At 41.1% G+C, this 26,620-nt stretch overlaps 1 protein-coding gene across 4 annotated transcripts in view; it reads right to left on the bottom strand.

Annotated features, from left to right (window-relative positions):
- USP15 (ubiquitin specific peptidase 15) overlaps positions 1 to 26,620 on the bottom strand; it is a 129,752-nt gene that overhangs the window by 40,807 nt on the left and 62,325 nt on the right. For all 4 annotated transcript variants that reach the window (XM_089674035.1, XM_089674036.1, XM_089674037.1 and 1 more), the window contains 8 exons: positions 21,726 to 21,884; positions 21,312 to 21,536; positions 18,417 to 18,500; positions 18,238 to 18,332; positions 15,792 to 15,983; positions 14,017 to 14,132; positions 12,310 to 12,585; positions 9,032 to 9,102 (listed from right to left, as the gene is read on the bottom strand). In XM_089674035.1, coding sequence (XP_089530161.1) covers positions 9,032 to 9,102; positions 12,310 to 12,585; positions 14,017 to 14,132; positions 15,792 to 15,983; positions 18,238 to 18,332; positions 18,417 to 18,500; positions 21,312 to 21,536; positions 21,726 to 21,884 — 1,218 coding nt within the window. The remainder of the gene's footprint in view (positions 1 to 9,031; positions 9,103 to 12,309; positions 12,586 to 14,016; positions 14,133 to 15,791; positions 15,984 to 18,237; positions 18,333 to 18,416; positions 18,501 to 21,311; positions 21,537 to 21,725; positions 21,885 to 26,620) is intronic.

Raw genomic sequence — 26,620 nt, 5'->3', positions numbered from 1 at the left:
GCATTAGTTATTTTATTAAGTCTTGCGGTATTTTAGTAGTGACAACCATGTGTTAATGTTTCAGCTGTCAGCGCGGTTCCCCACTGACAGCTGAATGTAAAAGCATTGCCAGCAATTAAAAAAAAATTTAAAAAACGACGTGGGGTTCCTCCTCCCATCCATACCAAGCCCTTCGGGTCTGGTAGGGATTTTAAGGGGAACCCCCACACCAAAATTAAAAAAAATGGCGTGGGGGTCCCCCCAAAATCCATACCAGACCCTTATCCGAGCATGTAGCCTGGAAGGTCAGGAAAGTTGGGGGGATGAGCTAGCGCCCCCCCCCTCTCGAACCATACCAGGCCACATGCCCTCAACATGGGGGGGGGCTCACCCCCTCCTCCAAAGCACCTTGTCCCCATGTTGATGGGGACAAGGGCCTCTTCCCCACAACCCTGGCTGGTGGTTTTGGGGGTCTGCAGGAAGGGGGACTTATCAGAATCTGGAAGCCCCCTTTAATAAGGGGGCCCCCGGATACCGCCTCCCCAATGTGAATGAGTATGAGGTACATGGTCCCGATACTCATTCACAAAAAAACAAAAAGTGTAGGGTGAAAAAAAGACAGGACATGGTCTTTGACAAGTCCTTTTTTTTAAAAGATAAAAGTAAAAGAATGTCCCCTGCAGTAGATCCAACGTAAATCACGATGCCCGCCGCTGACCCGAAAAGAAAGAAAGAAAGAAAAAAAAAAAAAAGGTTCCGTTCTCGACGATGGCTGCCAGCCCTCTGCCTGCTCCGGTGGTTTGACAATAGGTAAGGGGTAGGGCCACCCAGACATCACCTGAGTGACCCCACCCCATGTGACATCATTGATGTCACATGGGTTGGGGTCACATGCGTGATGTCCCTGAGTGGCCCTGCCCCTTACCAATTTAAGAACTGTCAAACCACCGGAGCAGGCAGAGGGCTGGCAGCCATTGTCGGGAATGGAACCTTTTTATTTTTCCGGGTCGGCGGCGGGCATCGTGATTGACGTTGGATCTACTGCGGGGGACATTCTTTTAGTTTTTTCTTTTAATAAAGGACTTGTCGAAGACCGTGTTGTGTCTTTTCCAGATTCTGATAAGCCCCCTGCCCGCAGACCCCCCACAACCACTGGGCCCAAAGCACCCCCCATGTTGAGGGCATGTGGCCTGGTATTGTTTCCTGACCTTCCGGGCTGCATGCTCGGATAAGGGTCTGGTATGGATGGGAGGGGGTGATTCCCACACCATTTTTTTTTTTAATTTTGGTGTGGGAGTTACCCTCAAAATCCATGCCAGACCCAAAGGGTTTGGTTTGGATGGGAGGGGAGACCCCCATGCTGTTTTGTTATTTATTATGGAGCTGGTTTTTAAATGTAATTTCCCTTCACTATAGCTCAGAAATTCAGCTGTCACTTTCCCCCAGCTAAAAAAAGAGAAAGTTTTTTTTAGTTTATTTCCCCAAGTTAAAAGAAACAATGTTTCCTTTTAGTTTAAGAGAAACAAAGTTTCCTGTAACTCCAGGGAAAGTGACAGCTAATCTTGTGAGCTATAGTGGAGAAAAAAAAAGAAGAAAAAGCCAGCAATTGCATTTAAAAATCAGCACCGACATACACTTCGTATTAGTAAAAAACTCAAACTGAGGCATTATTTTCATTCGTAAATCGAAAATTACGTTAACCGAGGTACCACTGTATTTGTTTTCAGGACAGGTTTAAAAAAAAAGTGTACACACACACACACACACGCACACACATACACACACCCGCTGTGCCCAAGCAGCAGGAGATACCTTTCCATCGCTCCCCCACCTAACCATTTAGTCTAGGAACAACGGAGTATATTCTCAGACTTAACTGTAACAGTAATTCTAGGAATCTCCTAGGACAGCTATGTGAGAAATGACTGGTTCCATCTTCAACAGGGAACACAAGCAGAGACTTTAAAAACCCCTTCCACGCCCCTTGTCCCACAGTAAATTTAGAGTAGACTAATGCCTCCTAGTGCATAGGAGAACTTTACAAACAAAGAACCAGACATGATACTGTCCAAAGGATGGAAAATAGAAACACTGTCCTGGAAGATTCTTAGAAATACCATTACTGGTAAGTCTAACTAGAAATGTTCCCAGTCATTTTCCAGGACAGCTAAGTGAGAAAAAAAGCCTGTACAGTGCTAAGCATAAATGAGTACACCCCGACAGATTTTTTAGAAGACCTTTACTTTCCATTCAGAATGAACATTTTCTATGGGACACTATACTACAAAATACTCCAAATACGGGCCATTGATTACAAACAAGATTTGTTCATTTGCACACACAAAGTATTTTTCCTAACAAATTCATTCAAGACCATGTTGCAAAAATGAAAACACCCCAATGAAAGTCTTAGGAACAAAGATAGAATTTTAGACAACAAAATCCTAATTAACAAGAATTCAACTACAAGTGAGTCTAATTATTCATTAACCCTTTCACTGCCAGAGCCATTTTTGCGTTTTTTTTTTTGCACACGTTTAAAACAAATCATTTTAGGCCTGAAGATTACACAAAACCCCCCAAACATTATATTTTTTTCTGAAAGCAGACACCATAGAGAATAAAATAGTGGTAGTTCCAATTATTAAATGTCAGACGATATTTTTGCAAAGGTCTAGGAAACCCAAAATTTTAGTAAAAATCGCACTAAAGTGAATTTTAGGGCAAACAAATGCAATGATTTACCCAAATGGTTGATAGAATATAAAATACAAGGTTTCGCCGAGTAAATAGATACCCAACTAGCATTATTGCTCTACCTCTGGCACATGCGGCAATATGTAACATGTGTATCACAATCAACATTTTCATGTGTAGGTACCCTGACCTGTGCGTTTATGTTCGTATGTGCATATATGCAGGGGTGGGGAGGCCTCAAAAAAAAATTTGGGGGGGCGTTATGTGCTTGGGAGTAATTTTTTTTTTTAAACTTAACTTATTTTTTTTCCATCACATACGGGACACAGAGTCCCCTATGTGATGATTTTTGATGACAGATTCTCTTTATTGAGACATGCAGGGTCTGAAAGACTCTGCATGTCTCACCTGGGCTCCATTAGATGTATTGCAATGCAAACTGCATTGCAATACACCTTTCTTCAGCTATTCTATAGCAAGCAAAGTGTCAGCCATGACCAGGCCACCCATAGAAGGGGAGCAGACACTCGCTTGCTCTCCTCTCTCCCCTCCACCCAACATGGCTCTCTCCGGGCCTGCAGATGGGCAAGCGGAGCCCGGTTACATGGCGGGTGCACACAAACTGGGGGGTGGGGTGGTACCTGAACGGGGGAGCTGTGAAAGAGATCGGTGGCAGCAAAGCCATCTGACTACTTCCACCTGACAGGCAGGAATCTGCCTATCAGTTTTATACACAATCCCGATGGCTACAGCCACTGGATTGTGTATAAAACTGCCCGCTGTCAGGCCCATGCAGCGTATGGACCAGGCAGCGAAAGGGTTAAACAGGTGTCCAGCAGACAGTTGATTATAACAGGGCATTACTTAAACAAAAACCCCTTCTCATTTTATGCTGTCAGCAATGGCACCACATGGAAGAGAAATGTCACAAGACCTGAGAAAGAAAGTAATTTCTTTACACAAGAAAGGTGAAGGCTACAAGAAGATCAGCAAAGCTTTTCTTATCAATCAGAATACAGTAGCAAAAGTGATACAAAAATTTAACAAAGATGGAACCGCAACTGTCTCACAGAGACATTGAGGCCATCCACGGAAGTTAACACCTTGGAGTGTCTTCTGATGAGAAGGGTTGAAGAAAATTGCCATGCAAGTTTACTGCAGTTAGCTAAAGAAGTAGAAAGCCAAACTAGGGTGATTGTTTCCCATGACACAATATGGCGTACACTGCAGAGGAATGGCATGCATGTGTGTGGAACATAGAAGAACATGTGTGTGGAACAAAGAAGGAAGCCTCTCCTAAAGTCCATGCACAAAAAGCCCGGCTAGAATTTGCCAGGGCCCATGTTGAAAAAGTATAGACTACTGGGACTCTGTACTCTGGAGTGATGAGACCAAGATAAATGTTTTTGGAACTGATAGCTTCAAAACTGTATGGAATCACAAAGGTGTACAAAGTACAAAGAAAAATGCATGGTGCCTACAGTGAAGCATGGTGGTGGCTGTGTCCTTCTGCATGAGTGTTGCTGGTGTCGGGGAGCTGCCTTTTATTGATGCAATCATGAATTCACAGATGTACTGCTCTATGTTGAAAGAGAAGATGCTATCATCACTCTGTGCCCTTGGTCGTCATGCACTTTTCCAACATGACAATGATCCAAAACACACATCTAAGGCCACTGTTGTATTTCTGTAGAAGAACAGGGTGAAACAGATTCAGTGGCTAAGTATGTCTCCTAGAGTATTTCTCCTGGAATTCTGAAGAGACAAGTTAAGCATCAGTCTCCATCCAGCATTCAGGCTCTAAAAGAGGTCGTTCTTGAAGAATGGAAAAAGATAGATGTTGCAATATGTTGCCTATTTGTTCATTCCATGCCTAGAAGGCTTGGTGCTGTCCTTACAAATCATGGAGGTCATACAAAATACTAGATGTAGTAGTTTTTTTTGTGGGGTGTATTCATTTTTGCATCAACTAATTTGAGTAAATCTGAAGATTTTGTAATCCAAGTTATATTATTAACCTTACTTTCGTGTAATAAAGAAAACATATGTTCTATAAAACTCAGTTTTGTAAAAATTTTGGAAATTGTTCTTGTGTTCCTTGAGATATTGATTAAAATCTTACTTTTCAAAAGTGGTATACTCATTTATACTGAGCACTGTATAAGCAAACCTCAAATTTTGTTGGGATAGCACCTCCACTCTGTAATGTCTCATAAAAGTGTTTTGACTATACTGTGCTCTACAGATTTGATCTACCTTTCTTAGCATTCTCAGACACTTAAGATGTCCCTTTCAAGAGTTAGGTCATCATGTGAAAGAAATGGGGATTGGGAGGGTAATGTCAGAGACATAATTTGAGGACTAGCTACAGTTGCAAGAAAAAGTACGTGAACCCCTTGGGATTATGTGGAGTTTTGCATAAATTGGGCATAAAATGTGCTCTGAACATCATCTAAGTCACAACAATAGAAGAACACAGTCTGCTGAACATAATACTACACAAACATTAGATGTTGCCATGGCTTAATTGGACATAACATGTAAACATTCACAGTGCAGGGAGGAAAAAGTATGTGAGGCCCTAGCTTGATGACTTCTCTCAGAGCTAATTGGAGCCAGGAGTGAGCCAACCTTGACTCCAATCAGTGTGATGATATTGGATGTGTTGCTGACAGCTGTCCTGCCCTTAAAAAACACACACCTGTTTTGGGTTTCCTGGTTTCAAGAAGCACTGTCTGATGTGAACCATGCCTCGCAGAAAAGAGCTCTCAGAAGACCTACGACCAAGAATTGTTGACTTGCATGAAGCTGGAAAGGGTTTCAAAAGTATCTCCAAAAGCCTTGTTGTTCATGTGTCCACGGTAGGACAGACTGTCTACAAATGGAGAAAGTTTTGCACTGTTGCTACTCTCCCTAGGCGTGGTCGTCCTGTAAAAATGACTGCAACAGCACAGCGCAGAATGCTGCATGAGGTAAAGAAGAATCCCAGAGTGTCAGCTAAAGACCTACAGAAATCTCTGGCACATGCTAACATTTTTGTTGACACATCTACAATAAGGAAAACATTAAACAAGAATGGAGTACATGGGAGGACACCACGGAGGAAGCCATTGCTGTCCAAAAAGAATATTGAAGTTTGCAAAAGAGCACCTGGATGTTCCACAGCACTACTGGCAAAATATACTGTGGACAGATGAAACCAAGATTGAGTTGTTTGGGAAGAACACACAACACTATGTGTGGAGAAAAAAAGGCACAGCACACCAACATCAAAACCTCATCCCCACTATAAAACATGGCGGAGGGAGCTTAATGGTTTGGGGCTGCTTTGCTGCCTCAGGGCCTGGACGGATTGTTGTCATTGATGGGAAAATTCATTCCAGAGTTTATAAAGACATTTTGCAGGAAAACGTACGACCATCTGTCCGCCAACTGAAGCTCCGCAGAGGATGGGTGATGCAACAGGACAATGACCCAAAGCATACAAGTAATTCAACAAAACAAAGGCTGCAACAGCACAGAATACGCCTTCTGGAGTGGCCCAGTTAGAGTCCTGACCTCAACCCGATTGAAATGCTGTGGCATAACCTTAAGAGAGCGATTCACACCAGACATCCCAAGAATATTGCTACACTGAAACAGTTTTGTGAAGAGGAGTGGTCCAAAATTAGTCCAGATCGTTGTGCAGGTCTGATCTGCAACTACAGGAAACGTTTGGTTGAGGTTATTGCTGCCAAAGGAGGGTCAACCAGTTATTAAGTCCAAAGGTTCACATACTTTTTCCTCCCTGCACTGTGAATGTTTACATGTTATGTGCAATTAAACCATGGCCACATCTAATGTTTGTGTAGTATTATGTTCAGCAGACTGTGTTCTTCTATTGTTGTGACTTAGATGACGTTCAGAGCACATTTTATGCCCAATTTATGCAAAACTCCACGTAATCCCAAGGGGTTCACATACTTTTTCTTGCAACTGTAAATAAGGTCCTCCTGCACCACCAAAGGGCTACAAGGATCAGCATGCCCTTGAATAGCTCCATCTTTTGGACAATCAATGGAAAAAAGAGAAAAAGCGTACGCTAGAAGAGTCAAAAGGGAAGAAAAAGCATCTACTCCCAGAGATTCCTTCTTTTGGCTCTGAAAAAAACAGCTCAACTTTCCCGTTTCTCCTAGACATAAGAAGTCCAATCTGGGCATTCCCTATTTCTAAACTATTGAAGAAATACTACTTGGCTGAGCTCCCATTTTGTCTGCCGGAAGGTCTATCAGCTGAGAAAATCCCTTACTGTATCTAGGGACCCCGGTCAAAATGTTTCATGCTAACTCCAAAAATTCTGGTGATCTGGTAGCACTTTGGTGACTGATGTAAGACTGTGGTACTGTTTTCTGAGAGTAAAGGTACATGCTGATGCCTGACAAGTTTCTTTTGAAGCAAGAAGGACTTTTCTTAAGGTTGTCAGATTCCTGTAGTGGGACACAATTTCCACCATAGTCACCTCTCATATTCTCTGAACCTGATTAGAGGGAGTATTAGCCTCCCAACCCCAGTTTTTGACATCTGCTGTGACTGTATATCCAAAGTGACCCAGTTGAAACGTTAATTATATCTATTCACCAGGCCATGTCTAGACATGCTGCTGAAGGAGAAGGACCAAGATTCCAGAGAATCTGGGTTTTGACCTAATTTTGACCAAAAGAAGCTTTGTAGTCCAGGGCAGCACAGTGGCTAAATGGTTAGCACTTCTGACTGGCAGTACTAGGGTCGCTGGTTCGAATCCCAACCCTGGCACCACCTGCCTGGAGTTTGCATGTTCTCCCTGTGACTGTGTGGGTTTCCTCCAGGTACTCCAGTTTCCTCCCACACTCCAAAGACATGCTGGTAGGTTAATTGGATCCTGTCTAAATTGTCCCTAGTATGTATATGTATGAATGTGAGTTAGGGACCTTAGATTGTATGCCCCTTGAGGGTTAGGGACTGATGTGAATGTACAATATATGTATGTAAAGCGCTGCGTAAATTGACGGCGCTATAGAAGTACCTGAAAAAAAAAAAAAAATAGTCCTCTGGAGTGTATCTGTGTCCAGATGACTTCTGGAATAGAGACAGTCAATAGTCCTTGAAGCCTCATGATCTGCCTGATGGATACTAGACAACATGCCCTTATTTCCTGAATGTGTCTACCTTCTCCAGGTGTAAAAATATCTTTTGTGACAGTCTTTCATTAGGTATTCATAAATATTCTGTTCTAGGAAGACAAAAGGATTCCTTCAAGTTTACTCTTCACCACAGAGTCTGTAGAGTTTCCAGTACTTTGTGGAGTCTGAGTAATAAAATATTTTGGGTCTGAGTGTACAGAAGGATGTCATCTAGAGAAGGATCGAAATCCTCTGTAAACAGAAACATCATTCGGCTCATACCTTGATACAAATATTCTGGATGCCACAGAGAGACCAATAAGCAAAGCTTGGAATTGCCAATGTTGAATGCCATCTACTGTCTGAACTCCAAATTACACATTTTTCTATAAGGTTTTTTCTCACCAAATAGATACTTTCTATCCTAAACTTTCAGGAGGGTAGATAGTGGTCAAGCATCCTTAAATTTATAATCTTGCAATATATCCTCAACTGCTTCTGAACCACAAATACGTGGGGAAAAAGGTTGAAGGAACTGTTCTGATGGCACTGGCTCTATTTATCTCTGTTGCTGAAAAGTTCAAATGGAGCACCTTTGTTTTACCAGTTGTATCAGAAAAAAATTTTCAGGGTGGGCAGAGGCTAAAAAATTCCAGCAGATACCCTTCCTCTAACGGTTAAAATTTCTGCTTGTGTTTCCTGGTGAAGGTGAAACCAATCATCTCTCAAGCATCTGTCTTGGAAAATGACTGGAAAGAACTACAACTTCCGGGTATGGAGGAACATGACATGTGACTGACTCCATGTAAAAGCACTGGTGCTTAGCCCAGCACTATCCTGTTGCAGCAAAGATAAAATCATCTTTGTGCCAAATTGAGCCTACAAATGGCTGTCTCGTTTGCTCACCTGTGGCTCCATTTAGCCACAGGGAACAAAGAAAAAGGTAAAGGTAAGCATATCCTGCTGGGGGGGGGGGGGGGGAGTTCTTTAAAGTGAACCTGTATTTGCACAAACTCACTTTAAAACATGTGGATATGCATCAACTATGTTTTATTAATGTATTTATTTTTAACACAATACATGTTTTAATTTGGAAAGTTTCATTATTTGTTTCTGAATTGTTTCAGTTACAAGGCTGTTAAACTAGATTAAAAATTATTTCTAATGTCTGCTGTCTACCCTGATTAAAAAAAAAGGAATGCAAGGTGACTGCTTACCTCTGCAGCATTTTCATCAAAGTATTTTTTCTTCATTTTTGGATCCCAGTCCAAAGCAAGATATGAGCTTTCTAGAAAAGCAAGTTTTAAGTTACAGTTTTTTCTATAGGGTTATGCGTGTACAGAAGATAAAGAGAAACATGGGTGTCACACTACAATGAAATAATATATTAAGAGCATAACAAATAACAGCATTACCCTTTACGCTGCCACTAATGTAGGGCATATGGTGGCCTAGAAATACTTACAGCTGGCCAGGTCAGTATGGCCTTCATTAGCTACATTTCACCTTCTACTATAAGCTCATGGTCATTTTAGTGAGCTGCTGAAATAAACTGCTTTCATCAGTGGCTGACTTGCTGATGATCAATGCTATTCACTAAAAATGCGACAATCCCACCTACCCCCAATACTATTGCTGTCCGCTATCCATATTGCTGCCGTTTTCCCTGCAGCCTGTGTGGCTACAAGCTGTGCCCCATCTCCTGCCTTTTCTCCTCCACCTCCCTGTGTGCTCCAATCCTCTCTGGCATCCCCCGCCACGCTGATGAACCCCCGACGGTTCTCCCTCCAGTGCTCTGTCTTCTACTGCTTTCGCTCCCAGCTTACTGTCAGTGGTTGCGGACACAAGGGAAGATTTTAGAATGGTTGGGAGATGGGGTGGGGGGATTCAGTAAACAGGTCTCTCGTACTTACCAAACAATGTCTATGTTTTCCAAAATGAACACAGTGAGTGATTTGTATCAATCATTCCTAGATACACTCATAACTGCAACATAGTAAACACTGTTCACAACATCTTCAGTTTTTAAATAAACAGGACGCCTCTGCACAGAGTGCAACTGATACCGCCAAAAAAGGAACATTAGGAGAAGCACTCAGCTTGTTTCTTTTTCAGTGGTATCAGGCGTTTATTACTGCTGCTCACAAAGACTCTGTTTATGAGTGCACTCGTTCCAGTTTTATATTCATCATTCCATGAATGTGAGCCGATGCATACATGTACTATGTGAGACTTCAGGTCACAGCATCAAGAGATTCTGAAGCCAGTGACCTGTGTAGATGTTTGTTTTTACTCTCTCAGTGCACATAAGTTGCCACATTAGTATTATTTAAATCAAGAGTGTCTTGGATACTTTAGCATTTAGTGTGAGCACTGCTTCAAGTTGATTTATTTAAATAGCAAAAATCTAACTACATGATATTAAAGTGGAGCGGATGGCCTTGCAGCAAAAAGATTAAAGCTATGCTCACAAAAGTAGTAGATACAGAAGGGCATCCAGATCCTGACTTACTTGGGAGGTGTTCCTCCCACACTGCTTAGTGCTTTCCTATTGGGATAGGGGATCAGGTAAAGAAATTAAAGAAATGAAAATGAATGGAGGCAATATTTGAGTTGATGCTTTACCATTTTCAGTGAATACAGAAGTGTGTATTGAGCCATTCAGCATGGTATACCTTTTGTACTCATAACGAGAATAAATAATAAGGGCCACGCATCCTGTGGTAACATTCTCGTTAGCATTGCCTACAAATAACATTTCCACCAAAGTCAAACTGTGCAGCATCAGGGATATTGAAAAAGAAAAAGATTATGGCACCAAACTTTGAATTACCACTTCTAGTTTCAGCTCTATGCCCAGGTCTTCCAAATTCTACATCATGGTAATATACCTGTAATGTCACCTATGTTCACGTGACTAAGAAGTAAAAGTTTCTGACTGAATTCATTCCACACAATGGTGATTTTTTTTTTTAAATTGCCAGCTGAGTGAGATAGTGTCCCCACTCAAAGCAAACATTTGTTGGCATTTCACTGAATAACAATGTGGTACGTTTCTGTCCAGCCTCTACCTCTAGATAACACAAACAGCAGTGGGTCTCATTTACCAAAAGGTCTCATTAAAACTACCTTTTTTAAAATCATAGCAATTAGATTAAAACTTACAAAATATAAGAATTGCAGAATGAAAATTTGGACATAATTGGCTACTACTATTGGTCAGCACTGACAGTTCCAATGAAAGACACTTAAAAGAGAACTATGGATTAACGAGGAAAAAAAATTATACTAACCTACAGTAGGTGGATGCAGAATCGGTCTGATGCTGCATCTGTCCCCCGCAGGGTCTAATACCAATAACTGAGCAATCAAACACTGCTGATTGCTCAGTTATCAATCTTCAGGCTGCAAAGAGCTGAGGACACTCACTGGCTCTCTGCTCTGCCCCTCCAGCGACCACTTCAGCGCTGTGCTGAGGAGGGGAGGGACTGGCTGGCTCAGTTTCCCAGCGGCTTGCTGAGAGGCTGAGCCAACTGCCAGTTCAGGCTTCTGGGTGGATCTTTTCAGACCCTGGACCAGCTCTGTGACATCAACCGACAGAGGGCTTCAGCCCGCTATCAGAGGAAAACGGGTCAGAGGAGTGCAGAGTGAATTGTATTCCTGTGATCCATAGGAGAATTACAGCCAAAAAAAGCTTTGACCGTACTTCTCCTTTAACTGAATGAGGTGCAGCTTGCTGTGTTACAAAGCAAGTGTTAAAATGTATTTCTAACAAAACTGGATTTACAGTTTTAGATTTTGGATAGGGTAGTGAAAGGTCTGAACCCGTCAAGCTGCTGTTTGCCTCAAGTTAGGGAAATTTATTTTCACTTTTTGTCTCAGAAACACAACAGGAATTGAGTGGAAAGGTTTCTTCAAAGTGATGTGAGTTCCCTCCTCAAACAGCTGTCACCCGACCAGGATGTTCCCATGTTAAATTTCCAATCACTTTTGGTCTGACAACAGTCACAAGGAAAAATAAAGACAGTTCATTTCCACAGCGGCAACAAAGACCGCAATACAGGGGTATTGACAAGGGTTGTAACCCTTCCACACTTTATAGTAAACAAAATAAATGCTTTTAGATTTTTAATGAAAGTAAATACCATAACATCAAAAGAAAAAAAAAATCTTTCTCGTATTAATGTTATTCATGGCTTTTAAGAGGACTGTTAAACAAAAATTAGTAAATTAAAAGCTGGTGATAATTTCAAGAAATGTTCCACTTTACAAAACGTTCCAAGGCCAGTTGTTTACTAACTGGATACAAACAGAACTGTTACGAAAAATGTATTTATATGGCTGAAAAACATGTACATTAAAAAAAAGGATGCCTGTTGAATAACAAAAGGGGGGGGGGGTTAAAGTAAGTAGAGGAAGCAATATAGAATTCCAAAACTGATATTACAGTGCAAGAGACGCTGGCCAGAAGTGCACATGAAAATGTTTGACTTACCATCTAGCCTGAGCTGTCTATCATCAAATCGAATGTACCGAGTGTCATCCTTGATATAGCTGATATCAGCATTGCCTAAATTAGTGAACTGGAATGTAAACAAGCGTTTTTTCTGCCCTGTGAGTGATTGTCCTTTGCAGGTTTCTTCAGTGCACAATCCATTTTCTGAGTCATTATCACCTCCAACAGAATCTTCTGACTGGCTGTTCTCGTTCTCTGAAGGAAGCTCTTGATCTTGGCTAGACTCATCATCTGGTTCATCGGTTTCCATTTCACCTTAAAAAAATACACAGAGTGTTATTACGATGACATCAATGATGGCTCTTTACATGCATCAGTATACAGAATTAGCAAGATCACTGTGAATCAGAGAGAAGAAAGGGCAATAGAAAGAGTGATACACAGAAGCAATACTGAGTCACAACAGGAATTATATGTTTTGCACCAGAAGCAAAAAGGAGGTGTAAATATACATCTACATTTAAGACGGTTACCTGATGCAATAACCTTTATATCAGTGGGTACCAGCAGATACCCAAAGGTGACTATTCTGGGGCAATTGCTCCACTCGGGATTACAATAAAATGAATTTTAATACAAACACATTGTAATATCTACTATTTTTGTAAAATATAAAAGATGAGGTTGTGCCAGATAAATAGATACCAGCCATGTCAAACCCTAAAAATGGTGAAAGACAAAGCTACCCAAAACTGTCTATTGGTGAAATTTATTAGGAAAAAAAAAAAAAGAAAAAGAAAAAAGCATTTACAACTTATTAGTTAACCATGAATGATGCCCCTAGACAGTGGCAATATGTTAGATGTGTTGCACAATTGCTGTGTACATACACATGCATGCCCTACTTGAGCATTTGCATTTACATGTGGCACAGAGAAGTTGGGTTGCTTTATATTTTTTTAACATTTTATAATGACTTACATTTTTTTAACACTTGTTTCATTTAACTTTATTGATCTGACAAGGGGCCTAACAAGCTCCCTAAGTGATAGAATGGCCAGGTGACAGGTCCTCTATATGAAGACAGTAGGGGGTTTATTTACTAAAGCTGGAGAGTCCAAAATCAGACTCCCTTCTGCATAGAAACCAATCAGCTTCTAACCTCAGCTTGTTCAATGAAGCTTTGGCAATGAAACCTGGAAGCTGATTGGTTTCTATGCAGAAGGAAGTCTGATTTTGGACTCTCCATCTTTAGTAAATAAACCCCTAGGGGTCTTTTAAATGTATAATGCCTCCCCTGCAGCTAATCAAGGACAGATTATATTTGATTAGCTGCTTTCCCTGCCCCTGCCGGAAGAGACAAAAGTGACTAAATGCTTGTTGCTGCCTGACTTATAAGTCACAGAGGAGATTGGTGAATGGATGTTTCTGAGCACATCCCATTCTCAACCCTGAACCTAGTTACTGATGTCCAGGACTCCCAGGGGAATGGTAGAGCCCAGAAACCATAGTGAGCAGCAGGGTGGCACTTCCAAGTGCAGTTAAGGCAACAGAGTGGCTCTAGAATTGCAAAAAGGAACATGGAGGATGTTTTTCTGGCTAACTATAGTTAAAGCAGGCATTTCATACCAGAAATTAAATTTTTATAAAACATAATTGACATATTTAAAAGCAGAAACAAATATTTATGTTTTGGGCCAGCCAAAGCAATAATACACCTAGCACCACTTATTAAACAAATCTTACTTGGGGAGCCCTCTTCATGGACTCCGTTTGGACCATTTCCATTAACAGTATGTTCTTTATTGCAGTGCAGGGGGGCATCATTTTCTTCACCATCACTGGTGATTTTTACATATCGGCTGCAAAAACAGAGAGGGGGAAAAAAACCAAGATTACTCAGGAATAAAATAAAGATATACTATTATTTAACTCATTTAAGACTAGGGTTACTTTCTACCTTCTATATCTAAACATTCTGCAGTGTGTAAAATCAAGTGCTACCAGCTTACTAAAGTTGAAGTCCAATCAAACAGATAAATACATTGTTAAACTTATTACAGTCAAAAATTTAGCATTTATTGGCAACTATTCTTTTTATACAACCTTTGCTAGCCTATAGGTTGTAAGCTCCATGAGCAGGGCCCTCATATTCCTTCTGTACCGAAATGTATTGTAATTGCACTGTCTCGCTTATATTGTAAAGCGCTGAACTAATTGTTGGCGCTATACAGTATAAATCCTGTATAATAATAATAATAAATGTCCACTGCTAATTTCTTGTCTAGTATTACTGTTTCGTTGGTCACCTCCCTACTCACTGGACAGAGGTGATGATCCCGATTTACTGCCCAAAAAGGAAGTTGGAGATTGCTTTCCTACTGCGCATGAGCGAATTGCGCTGCACTTTGTGAATGGACCAAAGTCCTCTGGGACCTGTTAAATGTCCCAGAGGGCTGCGGGGGGAAGGGGTGAACTTCCGGCTCAGTTCGTTATAGCGAACCCCCTTCCAAATCCTATTCCAACTACCCTGTAGAAGATAGATGCTCATACTTATTCTCAGAGTGCTCTGGTTAGATCACATGATTGACTTCAGTGGAAAGGAGGGACAGCCAACAACAGAAGCCCCATAGTAAGCCTATGGGTGATGTCAACGCCCAGACATTCCATATGCTGTCTGCGCTTCTCCCCTGAAGCCAGTGACTGGGGAGATCATGTGACCACAGTGCTCAGAGTAGATATCTATAAGCTTCTTCCTTCCACAGAGTAGTTAGAATAGGAGTTAAAAGGGGGATGGGCACAATTTTAAGTTTAGTTATAGCCTTGAATTTCACTTTCATCACCTTCTTCATCAGCCTAGAATCCACCTACCTGGGATTCTCAGCTTTAAAAACCCAGCTCTGTCATGTCAGAGCTCTGACTTCAGAGCTAAGAGTGAAAATTCACAAAGCCAGACATTTTTCATGAAAATATATACCACATGATCAGATGGCCTACTTCGAGAAAACTTGGGATCCCTGGATAAAATATCTCTCCAACCCTCATTGACAGCGATGGAGGGATAACGAAGAGAGGGTGCACACCTTCACTTCTACTTTTCTCCCCTCCCCCCGACCCTATTTTCTCAGTTTATTGAAGAACAAGATAACTAATGGCACTGTTGGATCTCCTTCCCTCCCTACTATGAGAAGAGGGAGGGGGTTGATGGGACTCCACAGAGCCATACAGGCCGTAATTGAATATACTATATGACCTGTTTTGACAAAAATCTTTATTTTTTGGAAGGTCACAACAGTAGAGTACTTGATGTCCCCAAGTCTCATAGGGGACCTAGTTTTGTCATGTGCTTACCTAGATAATGTTTACCTCAGACTGTTTATTGTTTCTTGAAACCCATTTGTAACCTTTGATGATCGGCCACAGTTCAGCCAGATGTGGCTGTTATACTTGTTTGTACCTACCCTGTAAACCTTATCCTTTGATAAAACCAATAAAAACTACTGAAACAAGAAAATACATACCACATCCTTGTTAACAGTAGATTATACAGTTTATCTTCAGTAATGTTCCTAGGCACAGTCATAAGGAAGGGCTGACCAAACAACGTAGAGCCATGGTGATGACTGTAACTGGTATGGCGAAATTTCTCACGTAAATATATAGGAATTATGACTTGCTCTGTATCTTCTGACCTGGTTATAGATGTTTCAAATCTAATGAACAAAATACTGATTAAAATCAGGCATGAACAGGAACATATTTACACATCTATATCATGTAAAGGCAAATAAGAATATGAAAGAATCTACACCAACCATAAGTAAGTGAATATTTTGTTCTATTGAAGAAGCAGAGTATTAAGTTAATATGAGGCACATCTGAGATAATCAGCATTACTCTCTCTGCATTCAAATGTTCTGTTATGTTACAAATGATCTAGGTTTTAGCCCCAATCACAAAGTTAGTTTTCCTTTGTAGGCTTTTTTTCCTGTTATTTTCACCTGTTGATCCAGCCAGTAAGTCTGCTATTTTTAAACCTACTTTAACGTGGAACTTTAGTAAAAAAAAAAAATGATGTCCTGATAGATCACTTCAGGCTGGCCCCTTTTGCAGGCATAGCTATGTAAAACATTCAAAATAAATGCCTATACTGTTTAAAATCCAGTTATACACTTTCTCACCCTGATCTGCTCATGTTCAGTTGCACTCTATTCTAGGCACTGTGCCTAAAATCAAAGCCATTAGAGGTCGATCAGCTGACAGCTTTAAGATTTACTGTTGCTGAAAGGGGGAGAAAGCAACAGCAATGACACAGACTGTGCTTAGGGAACAAAAATTAGGGAGAGGGAAAAGAAAAGCAGAAGGGACAGGAGGTGACAGGACAAACTTTGCAGCCAGGGAGATACAAAAGAGTTAAACTTGCAAGGACAGTGTCTTCTATCCCTTTTCCCTCCTGGCAGATCTGTGAATTTCAGCACTGTAAAGCTTCTGTCTGCCTTCCTCTCTATTTGAACCAAGACGTACAATCAAGGCTGGAAAGTGGCTTTAGTTTGTTAGCCAAATCTATCTAAACATCCATTATAACAATGGTATTGTAAATTCGTTTTATACTTAAGCAGTTTCTAGAAAACTGCAGACATAATACTAGAATACTCAGGAACACTATTGTTACCATTACTTCAAAATAGCCTGGATTTTGAATCATAAACCAAAAAGTTCTTTGTTAAGGACCTGTGATATTCGTTGACTGAATTAAGCAAAACCTGGCAAGACAAAAAAAAAAAGTACTTGTGTGTGATTCTTTAAAAAAAAAAGAAAAAAGAAAAAAAAAAAAAGAACATTATATTACTAAACATAAGGTCATATCTCTTAAGATAAGCTCCAAGGAGCAGGGCCCCTCTAACCCTCTTGTATTGAACTGTATCATTGCTGTATTGTCTCCCTTTATACTGTAAAGCGCTGAGCAAACTGTTGGCGCTATATAAATCCTATATAATAATAATATAATTAAAAATGTCTCGGCTCTCCCATTTATCTTTATATAGAACTTGTGATTGTGCTTGTGCACTGCAGCATAGTTGCCTGCCTAACAAAAATGGATCAAAAATACTGCTTGATGTGGAGGTGGTCCAGGAAATGGGGAACGGGTTTGCACCACATAGGAGATCTGTGCGAAGGTGTAATAGATAAGAGGGGAACTGGCAAACCATACATTTTTCTTTACAAAAATATACTTTGAAGTGACCATACCAAGTCAACTAAGATTTCTCTATCCCTGGCTAAAATTTCAGTCTCTAAGGTGTACTCAATCTAAATCAATGTCTCTACACATGACTCAATAGCTATAAGCAATGGAACAGATTTAGTCACTGTTTGCAATGACTCGGAGTTGATTTACTAAAGGCAAATGGAGATGAAGATCTCCAAAAGTTCTATCATCCAATCATGTGCAAAAATGTTTTTTATTTTTTTCTCCCTTGCACCTGACTGGGTATTCTTTACAAAGTGAAGCTTTGCACATTCACTAGTTCTGGGGAGAATGACTGCAACTGGACTTGTAAAGTGCACAGTCTATTTGCCTTTAGTAAATCAACCCCATTGCATATCTGGCTATGTAGGAGTTCAATAATTATCTATAACTAAAAATTCTTGGCTATTCTTGGGAACTTATTGTCTCACCCAAATTTGTCAGCATGTAGAAAACGTCCACTGGGGTAGTGCCGATAGTACAGTGAATTCACTGGGCATGCACAGTATTTAATCATCATGCAAGAAGATGACTGCATTTGCATTAGTAAAGTTTGTGGCTGTATATAGTCAGCATAAAGAGACATACTCCCTCTAGTAGCCATTTTTGTAGCTATGACATGGTACAATGACAACATAAGGGTCTTTTTGTTAACCAGATCTAGAATCATCTGATAATAAGTCACATATTTCAGACACTTACAGTACTACTGAACTTACACATATATGTCATCACGTTCCATTATACTACTTAAGTTTTCATCCATAGCAAATATCCTGTGAAACCTATGGTTGTAAATATCTGTGACTACCATCTGCAGAAAGAGGAAAAATAAAATTATATAATTAGCCTAAGAAGCATAAAGTTCAGGGAAACATATACTGGCAACCATACATACCTTTTCTGGAGGCACATCTGAAAGCGATGAAAGAGCTGTACAAAGGTCCATAATGTTGCCAATCTTTGGAACAACTACTTTATACTGAAACAATAAAAATACATTTATATGCCAGATATCCAAGGTAAAGCACAAGAAACAGCTAGAGGTTTTTTTCTATTTAAAAAGACCTCTAATACTATATCAATCTTTAGTCAGAAAAATCTGTTCTTCTGTAATAGAAAATCACTAAGCTTCTTATGGAGTGCTCTTTGTTTTCTGTTGCTAATCAATACTGCACAACCTGTTGCAGAGAACTGGTTTCTTATATCTCTTGAGGAATAAAAAAGGGAGCTCTCATTACTGCTATTCTCAGCTCTGTTCCCATCCCTTTCATTGTGTTTTGCATCATATAATGTAAATTATACATTCAACAGGGACAGTGGGACCCCGTAATATTGACTGTGGCTGGTGTGCAGGCCTGGAAACTAGAACAGCAAATTTCACTACTGCAGAGAGATGTCACTTGGTGATTTAACTTTCCAGTATCTACCAAAAATGTCAATATCCATTTTCGGTGTAACAGCCTTTAGATGTAACAACATAAGGGCTCACTAAGTAGCGAAGGATGGATACATAGGACAGTCTTCGACCTTGCACTTTCAAAAATGTAGCAACTGAGGCTCCAATGTTACTCTCTGGAGAGTTCTGTTTTAAAGGTAATTTTAGGAGCTCTCTTTAAGCTTCCTTAAAGCTAAATTCTATGCAAGGGGCTGAATATCCAGTTGAAAAATGGGATCTGGTGTACCTAATAAAGGATTTCTAATTCCGTACAACCAATTTTGTGATCCATGCACTGTTGCCATTCACCAGAGTCAGACCATCAACCTCCACTGTACTAGCAGCATGGTCTGGTCAAGAACATACCCATGGGCCCCTTTCACACAAATGGTTCAATTAGGTCAATCAGTTTTTAAGACTTGTGTCCATTTACACCTACCTACATCCAATCCAATGTGCAAAAAAAAAAAAAAAAAAATGTAAGGTGATCCGTCCCCCTCCATCTAGGTGGATCGGATTAAAAGGCAGTTGGATGTAAACAGCGGAGCCCATTTATGTTTACTCCCGACTGCCCATACAGCAGAGCGGGCTCTGTCTGTGCAGAAACTGAGTGGACATAGAACCTGTCATCCGTCTGCTCTGCTCTCTAGGGGTACAGTGGACAGATACCCTGCTGATCAAAATGGAGTCCACAGCGCCTGAAAGGGGCCATAATCCAATGACTGGACAAAGAAGAAGCAGCATCACACTGATGAGATCTCACACTGCACTTTCCTCCCATCAGAATGTTTAGTATCAGCATAGGTGCATGTAGCAGAGCCTGGCAAGCATTAGTGAGGGCGCTTATTTGAGAAGTATACAACAGAGCCCAAGGTTTTATCTTTTATGGTACCTGAAAGAACATGCAGGCACTGATAGGTGCCAGCTTCACAGTCTGCAGTCACTTGGATTTCAAATAAAACATGGGTAAAGTCCAAAACAAAGTATAATTATTTATGTCCACAAACTCAGGAAAACAATCTATGACACCAATCGGAATGGTCCAAAAATGTACCTTGGCACATAGGTTTCTTCATATATAAATTCTATGCCTGGAGGGGGTACTTTCATTAGGGTTTTTCTGTTTTATTAAGCAGGCACGTGTTGAGAATTTGTGACCAGGACTTTCCATAGTGACCATTAAATGATCACAATAACATGGACTGCATCTAAAACACACTACACCTCTTATCCAGAGTTGTAAGTATAGCTTTACTCTGATCACTGCTGCAGAAAAGGTAAATTTTAAACCTGGTCTGCTGATAGCTGGCCATAGATCATTTCTTTTTCTTTTTTTTTTTTGATGATCCAGTCGGCTGATCAAAAGAAATGTAAAAAAAAATTAATGGATTCCCTCATCCACACAATCAAGTTGGATCAACGAATTTTCCCCATTGCGCTGTCAGAATACACTGATCAACGCTGCAGCCAACTGGCTGCATGCACTGATCGAATGCAAACTTTCCAACATTCCCGTTCGAGAGTACCTGATTATTGGATCGACTTCTCTCTAGTGAAAATGGCCATATATTGATCAAAAACAAACGGATTCCTCATTCACACCATCAATTTGGATGAAGGATTTCTCCCAGCTACACCTTTTAATTCTGATGGCGGGACTCCTCTACTGTCAGAATACACTGATCAGTGCTGAACTGGTTGAATGCCCTATTCGTATTTTCCAACATTTCCATTCAAGAGGATCCAATTGTTACATAAACTCCTCTCTCTAGTGGGAACAGCCATCAATGGATCACAATTCAGCTGGTCCCTGCTGAACTTCGATCCATTTATGGCCAGCTTAAAGGTGTGGTCAGACATGTAAATGCAATCTAACAGCCCTCAGAAACCTAGGTCCAGTGGTTCGATTAATAATAATGAATGCTAAGCAAGACCAAATGTTCACATCTCACAAGTCTATGCATGGGAGATGGGAAGGTACACTTCTAGTAGCAACTCATCTCAATTGTTACATTATTGTAATCATACCATATCATATCATAGTTTTTCATCAAACACTTATCTCCCTTACACACAGGGTACACATCATTTAATGTGTACAAGTACTTTTATTGATAGAACAAAACTGATTCACATTCTGGGATTTCGCACAGGAAGGATTGAAAATCCACTCACAAGATGACTTTCATCCACAGTATGACCACTTCTACTGTTTTCTGTGGAATTCTTAAGTCTGGCACTTTATAGAAATGTGTGTGCCAGATCTGTTTGTGCATGCAGTGCAAGCTCAATCATTTAATGCCATCTAAAGTTTATTTTTAAATATAGTTTGGTGCTTCATTTCATTAATCCTACCTGCATAGGCTTAGAAAGGGGATCCAGTCGAACAAGATATACTTCCAGGGTACGCTCTTTCTTCATTGGTAGCGGAAGTGTTAGGTAACAAAAAGGATCAAAAGTTACAGAAATTTTTGAACATTCAGGACATACAAGGGTGGACTTAAATAACCCGTGAAATATATCAACTATAATTGAATCATTGCGCTTTATGTGGTTCTCCCAGGCTTCTTCAGCCACCACCTGCAATATGAAACAAATATAAATACAACATGACTATTCATATGTCTTCATGTGAATCATCACGTTTAGAATAGTGACACTTGAACTGTTACTATCACACACAAGAGCAGACTTTATCTAGAATGCCTAGAAAGCACTGCCACTATTAATAAGACAGGATCTACACAAGAATTCAGACATGACAAGTACCTCGTCTGGCCTCCCTTCTGCATCCTTAAGTTGGATGTAAGGCTTCTTTCTAATTCGATTTAAATCTTCATGTAAGCCATCTAATAAGAAAGCAAGTAGTTCTTGGCAATCCTGCTGCTGATAACCAGAAAACTGAGGTGCAAAGCGGCCTACCTGAGTCTACAAAAAAGTAAAGCAAAAATAAAAAAAAAAAAAAATTAGTTTGCTTTTATTAGAAGTACAGAGCACAAACATAATTCACAAAAGCCAGTAGAACAAATGTCAACTTACGTTGCAAGTTTGAATGATACTAGACGTTAACAGCAAAGTGCCGATATTCTAAAACACAAATTCATATTGTACTTTATTATAGAACACTGAAGGTGTCTGCTTCGATCTTAATTGCACTGGCCACTCTTGAAGATCTTATGCAAATGAAGACTTTACAAAATGTGCTTCTTATGTTCGTGTAGATTTCCCTTAAACCTTATTTTGGTTATATTTTGCCCTCCCTGGTTCTTCTCTCTGCCCATCAAAATGCTAACGATATCTTTAAACAAAACCTTTTCCTTTTTTATACAAAATATTTTAGACCCAATGATGTCATTACCAAGCCTCTGCACTTCTTGATGCAATTATTATTATTATAATACAGGATTTATTTAGTGCCAACAGTTTGTGCAGCGCTTTACAAAATGAAGGTAGACATTACAGTTAAAATACAATTTGGTAAAAAAGGAAACAGAAGGCCATGCTCATTAGAGCTTACAATGTAAGAGGAAGGGTTCAGCGATACAAAAGGTAATAGCTGTGGGGGATGGGCTGATGAAGGAAAATAAAAAACAGTTTACTAGTTAGAAGCCGGTTAGGCTTCTTTAAAGAGTAGGGATTTCAGGGATCGTCTAGAGGTGGATAGATTAGGAGATAGTCTGACAGACTGGGGTAGGGAGTTTCATAGGATGGGAGAAGCTCGGAAGAAGTCCTGGAGGCAAGCATGGGAAGAGGTTACATGGGAACAAGAGAGCAGAAGGTCTTGGGAGGAAGGAAGAGGGCAGTTTGGTTGATATTTTGAGACCAGGTTGGTGACGTAGCTGGGGGCAGAGTTGTGGATTGCTTTGTAAGTTATTATTTTGAATTTTATTCATTGGGTGCATAGAAGCCAGTGCAGGGATTGGCAAAGAGGGGTAAAAGACACTGAATGGTTGGTAAGGTGGATGAGCCTGGCAGCAGCATTCATAATGGACTGGAGGAGGGATAGCCTATGTAAAGGTAAGCCAATGAGGAGGGAGGTGCAGTTGTCGAGGCGAGAGATAACCAGGGAGTGAATTAGAAGCTTTAAAAGGTATCATTGGTTAAAAAGGAGTGTATTCTGGAGATGTTGCGAAGGTTGAGGTGGCATGATTTGGACAGGGATTGGATGTGGGCCTGAAAGGATATTTCAGAATCCAGGGTTACCCCTAGCATCCTGGCATGCGGGGATGGGTTGATAGTTGTGCTATTGATCTTGACCGAGAAATCAGGGGAAGAGGCATGTGGGGGAGGAAATATTATGAGCTCAATTTTGGCTAGACCGAGTTCCAGGATGTGGTGTGACATCCAGTCTGATGTGTCTGTTAGTAAATCGGTGATACGTGAGGAAACCGATGGGGTGAGCTGAGGAGTAGAGAGATAGATTTGTGTGTCATCAGCATAGAAATGGTATTGGAAACCATGGGAAGCTATCAGTTGACCCAAGAAAGAAGTGTAGATCAAGAATAGGAGAGGTCCAAGGACAGAACCTTGGGGGACCCCGACAGTAAGAGGGGTAGGAGAGGAGGAAGTAGAGTTGTAACTGACACTAAAGGTGCGGTGAGATACGTAAGATTCGAACCAACAGAGAGTACAGTCACGGAGGCCAAATAAATAAGAGCTTTTTGAGGAGGAGGGGGTGGTCAACTGTGTCAAAGGCAGCGGAGAGGTCCAAGAGTAAGAGTACGGAATAGAGACCATTGGTTTTAGCGGTTAGCAAGTCGTTTGTGAGTTTTAGGACAGCAGTTTCTGTGGAGTGTTGTGGGCAAAACCCAGACTGAAGGGAATCAAGAAGTTTATTCTCAACGAGGTGGCAGCTCAGCTGGTTTTAGACTAGACGTTCAAGGAGTTTGGAGGCAAAAGGGAGTAAGGAGATTAGGATTGGTGGGGTCCAGTGAGGCCTTTTTAAGTATGAGGATGACTAGCGCATGTTTTAGAGAGTTGGGGAAGATGCCAGCAGAAAGAAAGAGATTGAAGACATGAGTTAGAGTGTGTCATGAACCTGTGGTAGTGAGCCCTTGTAGACCGCCAACTCAGGGTTCCCCAGGGCGCGGAGTCTAAGCCCCAGCTTGCTTCTTCACCAGAGCCCTTGATGGTGGGGAAGGACTTGCAGCAAGCTAGAACCAGATCACGTCCCCCAGGTACGCCCAGCTGCTGATGCGGAGACCACTCACGTGAGCAGAGTGTAATGGCAGGAGACAACAGGGAAACCGATAGACAAGCTGAGGTCAGGAAAGGTGGAAATCAAGCACAGTCAGTAGACAAAGCCAGTGTCGGTACACGGGTAGTCAGATACAGGATACAAGAGTAGCAACAGACAGGAGCTCAGAGAACTAAGAAGTTGCTCAGGCAAAGTGGGCTAGACTGAGCATGTCTTATATAGACAAGCAAACTAGGAAGCGGGCCAGGAAGTGATGGAAGGGAAGAAAATAAAACCCAGAGAATGGCAGACGATGCCCATAGGTGAGAACAGATGTGAAAGGAATCAGGAACAGCACTACAGCAAGGAGGTAAGAATACACAAACAAGAAATTGCAAGCTAACTTGTGACAGTGATGCACAGAGCCAGAAGGTGACTGTGTTTGTGAGGGAATGGGGTCCAGGGGACAGGTGGTTAAGTGGGCTTTAGAAAAAAGTTTACTAACTTCCACTATAGTAGCTGGGTTAAACAAGGGAAATATTGATTGTGCAGGTGAACTGTTATAGACAGAAGTGGCTAGGTTGAGGCAGGACAGGGCTGAGATTTTGTCATAGATGCAATCTGTTGCAGAAAAAAGAAGAGAAGGGTTAAGACAGCAAAGGTTTCTCTGGGTAACTGTTCGGTAGTTGGAAGACAAAGAGGAGAGAGTAAAGCTAATAAGGGAGTGATCAGAGAGAGGAAAAGGAAAGTTGGTGAGGTTGCAAGGAGTGCATAGGTAGGAGAATACAAGGTCGAGGCAGTTACCATTAGAGTGAGTAGAAGCATGTGTCCATTGTTTTAGGTAAAGAGAAGTTGTTAGGCTCAGAAGTTTAGAAGTAGCAGGAGTGTTAAGATTAACAGGGATATTGAAGTCACCAAAAATTATTGTTGGAATGTCAGAAGAGAGAAAGTAAGGTAGCCAGGCAGAGAAGTCATCAAGGAAGCTTGATACTGGTCCAGGAGGCCGATAGATCACAGCAATACTTAAAGAAACCTGAGCGAATAGATGAATACAGTGAACTTCAAATGAGGAGAGGGACAGAGAGGGAGGTGAATGGAGGACATGAAAAGTGCTTTGAGGGGATAGGAGGATTCCAACTCCACCTGCTTTCTGTTCACGAAGTCTGGGAGAGTGAGTCCAGAGCAGACCACCATGGGAGAGGGCGGCAGACGAGGGAAAGTCAGATTCGTGAAGCCAGGTTTCCATAATTGCACGTAGGTTAAAGGAGTTTGTGATAAAAAAGTCATGGACAGAGGTGAGTTTATTACAGACAGAGCAGGCATTCCAAAAGGTCAAAGAAAAATATGGCAGCCCAGCATCTGGGAAAATGTCTCCAGATGTTAGGAGAAGCAGAAGGGTGAGAGAGGTAACATGGGAGTATGATTTATATGGAGGGACAGGTCCCAGTGTCCTGGAGGTTTTATTAGTATGTGGGTTCAGAATTAGCAGGAGTTGAAGAGTGTAGTAATAAGGTGAAGACAGGAGTGTGGGTTATATATATAAGCTGTGGGGTGGAGAAGAGGGGTGCAAGAAAGAGTTTGAAGAGAGAGGATACAACCGTGAGAAGGAGGAGTAGGGAGTGCATGTTACAGAGTGGTGAGATGTAGAAGCAGACTGGGTAAGAGATGAAAAAGCTGGATGGGAAAACAGGTCACCTGTAGTCTGTTTAGTATTTGGAGTTGTCTGCTGCAGCTTTTCGCTTTGTGCTTTTGCTGCAGTGCAGAGCCGAAGTGCAATGCTCAATACTTGATCCAAGATTAATACTTTATCCATGATAATAGTTGCCAATGCTACCCCTGGCTGTGCCTCCCCTAAGGAAGGCCTAAATTTATACTGAGTTGTCAATTAATCAATTAGGAATGCATAGGAGAGACACATGGCTAGCAGGGCAAACTTTTCACACCAAAGGAGGACTACAACAGACAACAAGAGAGCAGAAGGGCAGAGTTGTAAAGATTAGGATCAGCTCATAAATTTGGGTTAGAAAATAAGAGCAAAATAAACATCACAGTAATATGGACAGAGCTAAAGATTTTGGAAGAAGCAAAAATTACCAATAAAAACATTAACTGTAATGAATCAGCTTCAGTTAGAGGTGGATTTTGAAAGCAGTATAGATTACCATATAGCACAGCAGCGTCAATTAGCAGTCATACATGACATAGGAGATAGTACAGATGGATATTGCTCACAGACATTTACCATATAGCACAGCAGTGTCAGCTAGCAGTCATACATGCATTGAGATAGTACAGATGGATACAATGCAGGCAGATCAAGGCAAATGGGAGGGACTGGCATTATGCCGTACACAGCCTCCTGAAAACATCGCAGCACCCTGCCAGAGTACTATACTCAACAGTTCCTAGTGGTGGGTTGGCTCTTGGGAGGAGTTATGCAAGTATAACCCTTGATGGGTGAATGTCAGTCTGAAGGAGTGGGTGTTCC

The sequence above is a fragment of the Staurois parvus genome, unplaced genomic scaffold (genome assembly GCF_062004578.1).
Source record: "Staurois parvus isolate SC_StPar_1 unplaced genomic scaffold, SC_StPar_1.0 ptg000147l, whole genome shotgun sequence".
NCBI classification, from domain to species: domain Eukaryota; kingdom Metazoa; phylum Chordata; class Amphibia; order Anura; family Ranidae; genus Staurois; species Staurois parvus.
The sequence above is the reverse complement of the archived record's forward strand: the minus strand, read 5'-3'. Positions and strand labels throughout refer to the sequence as shown.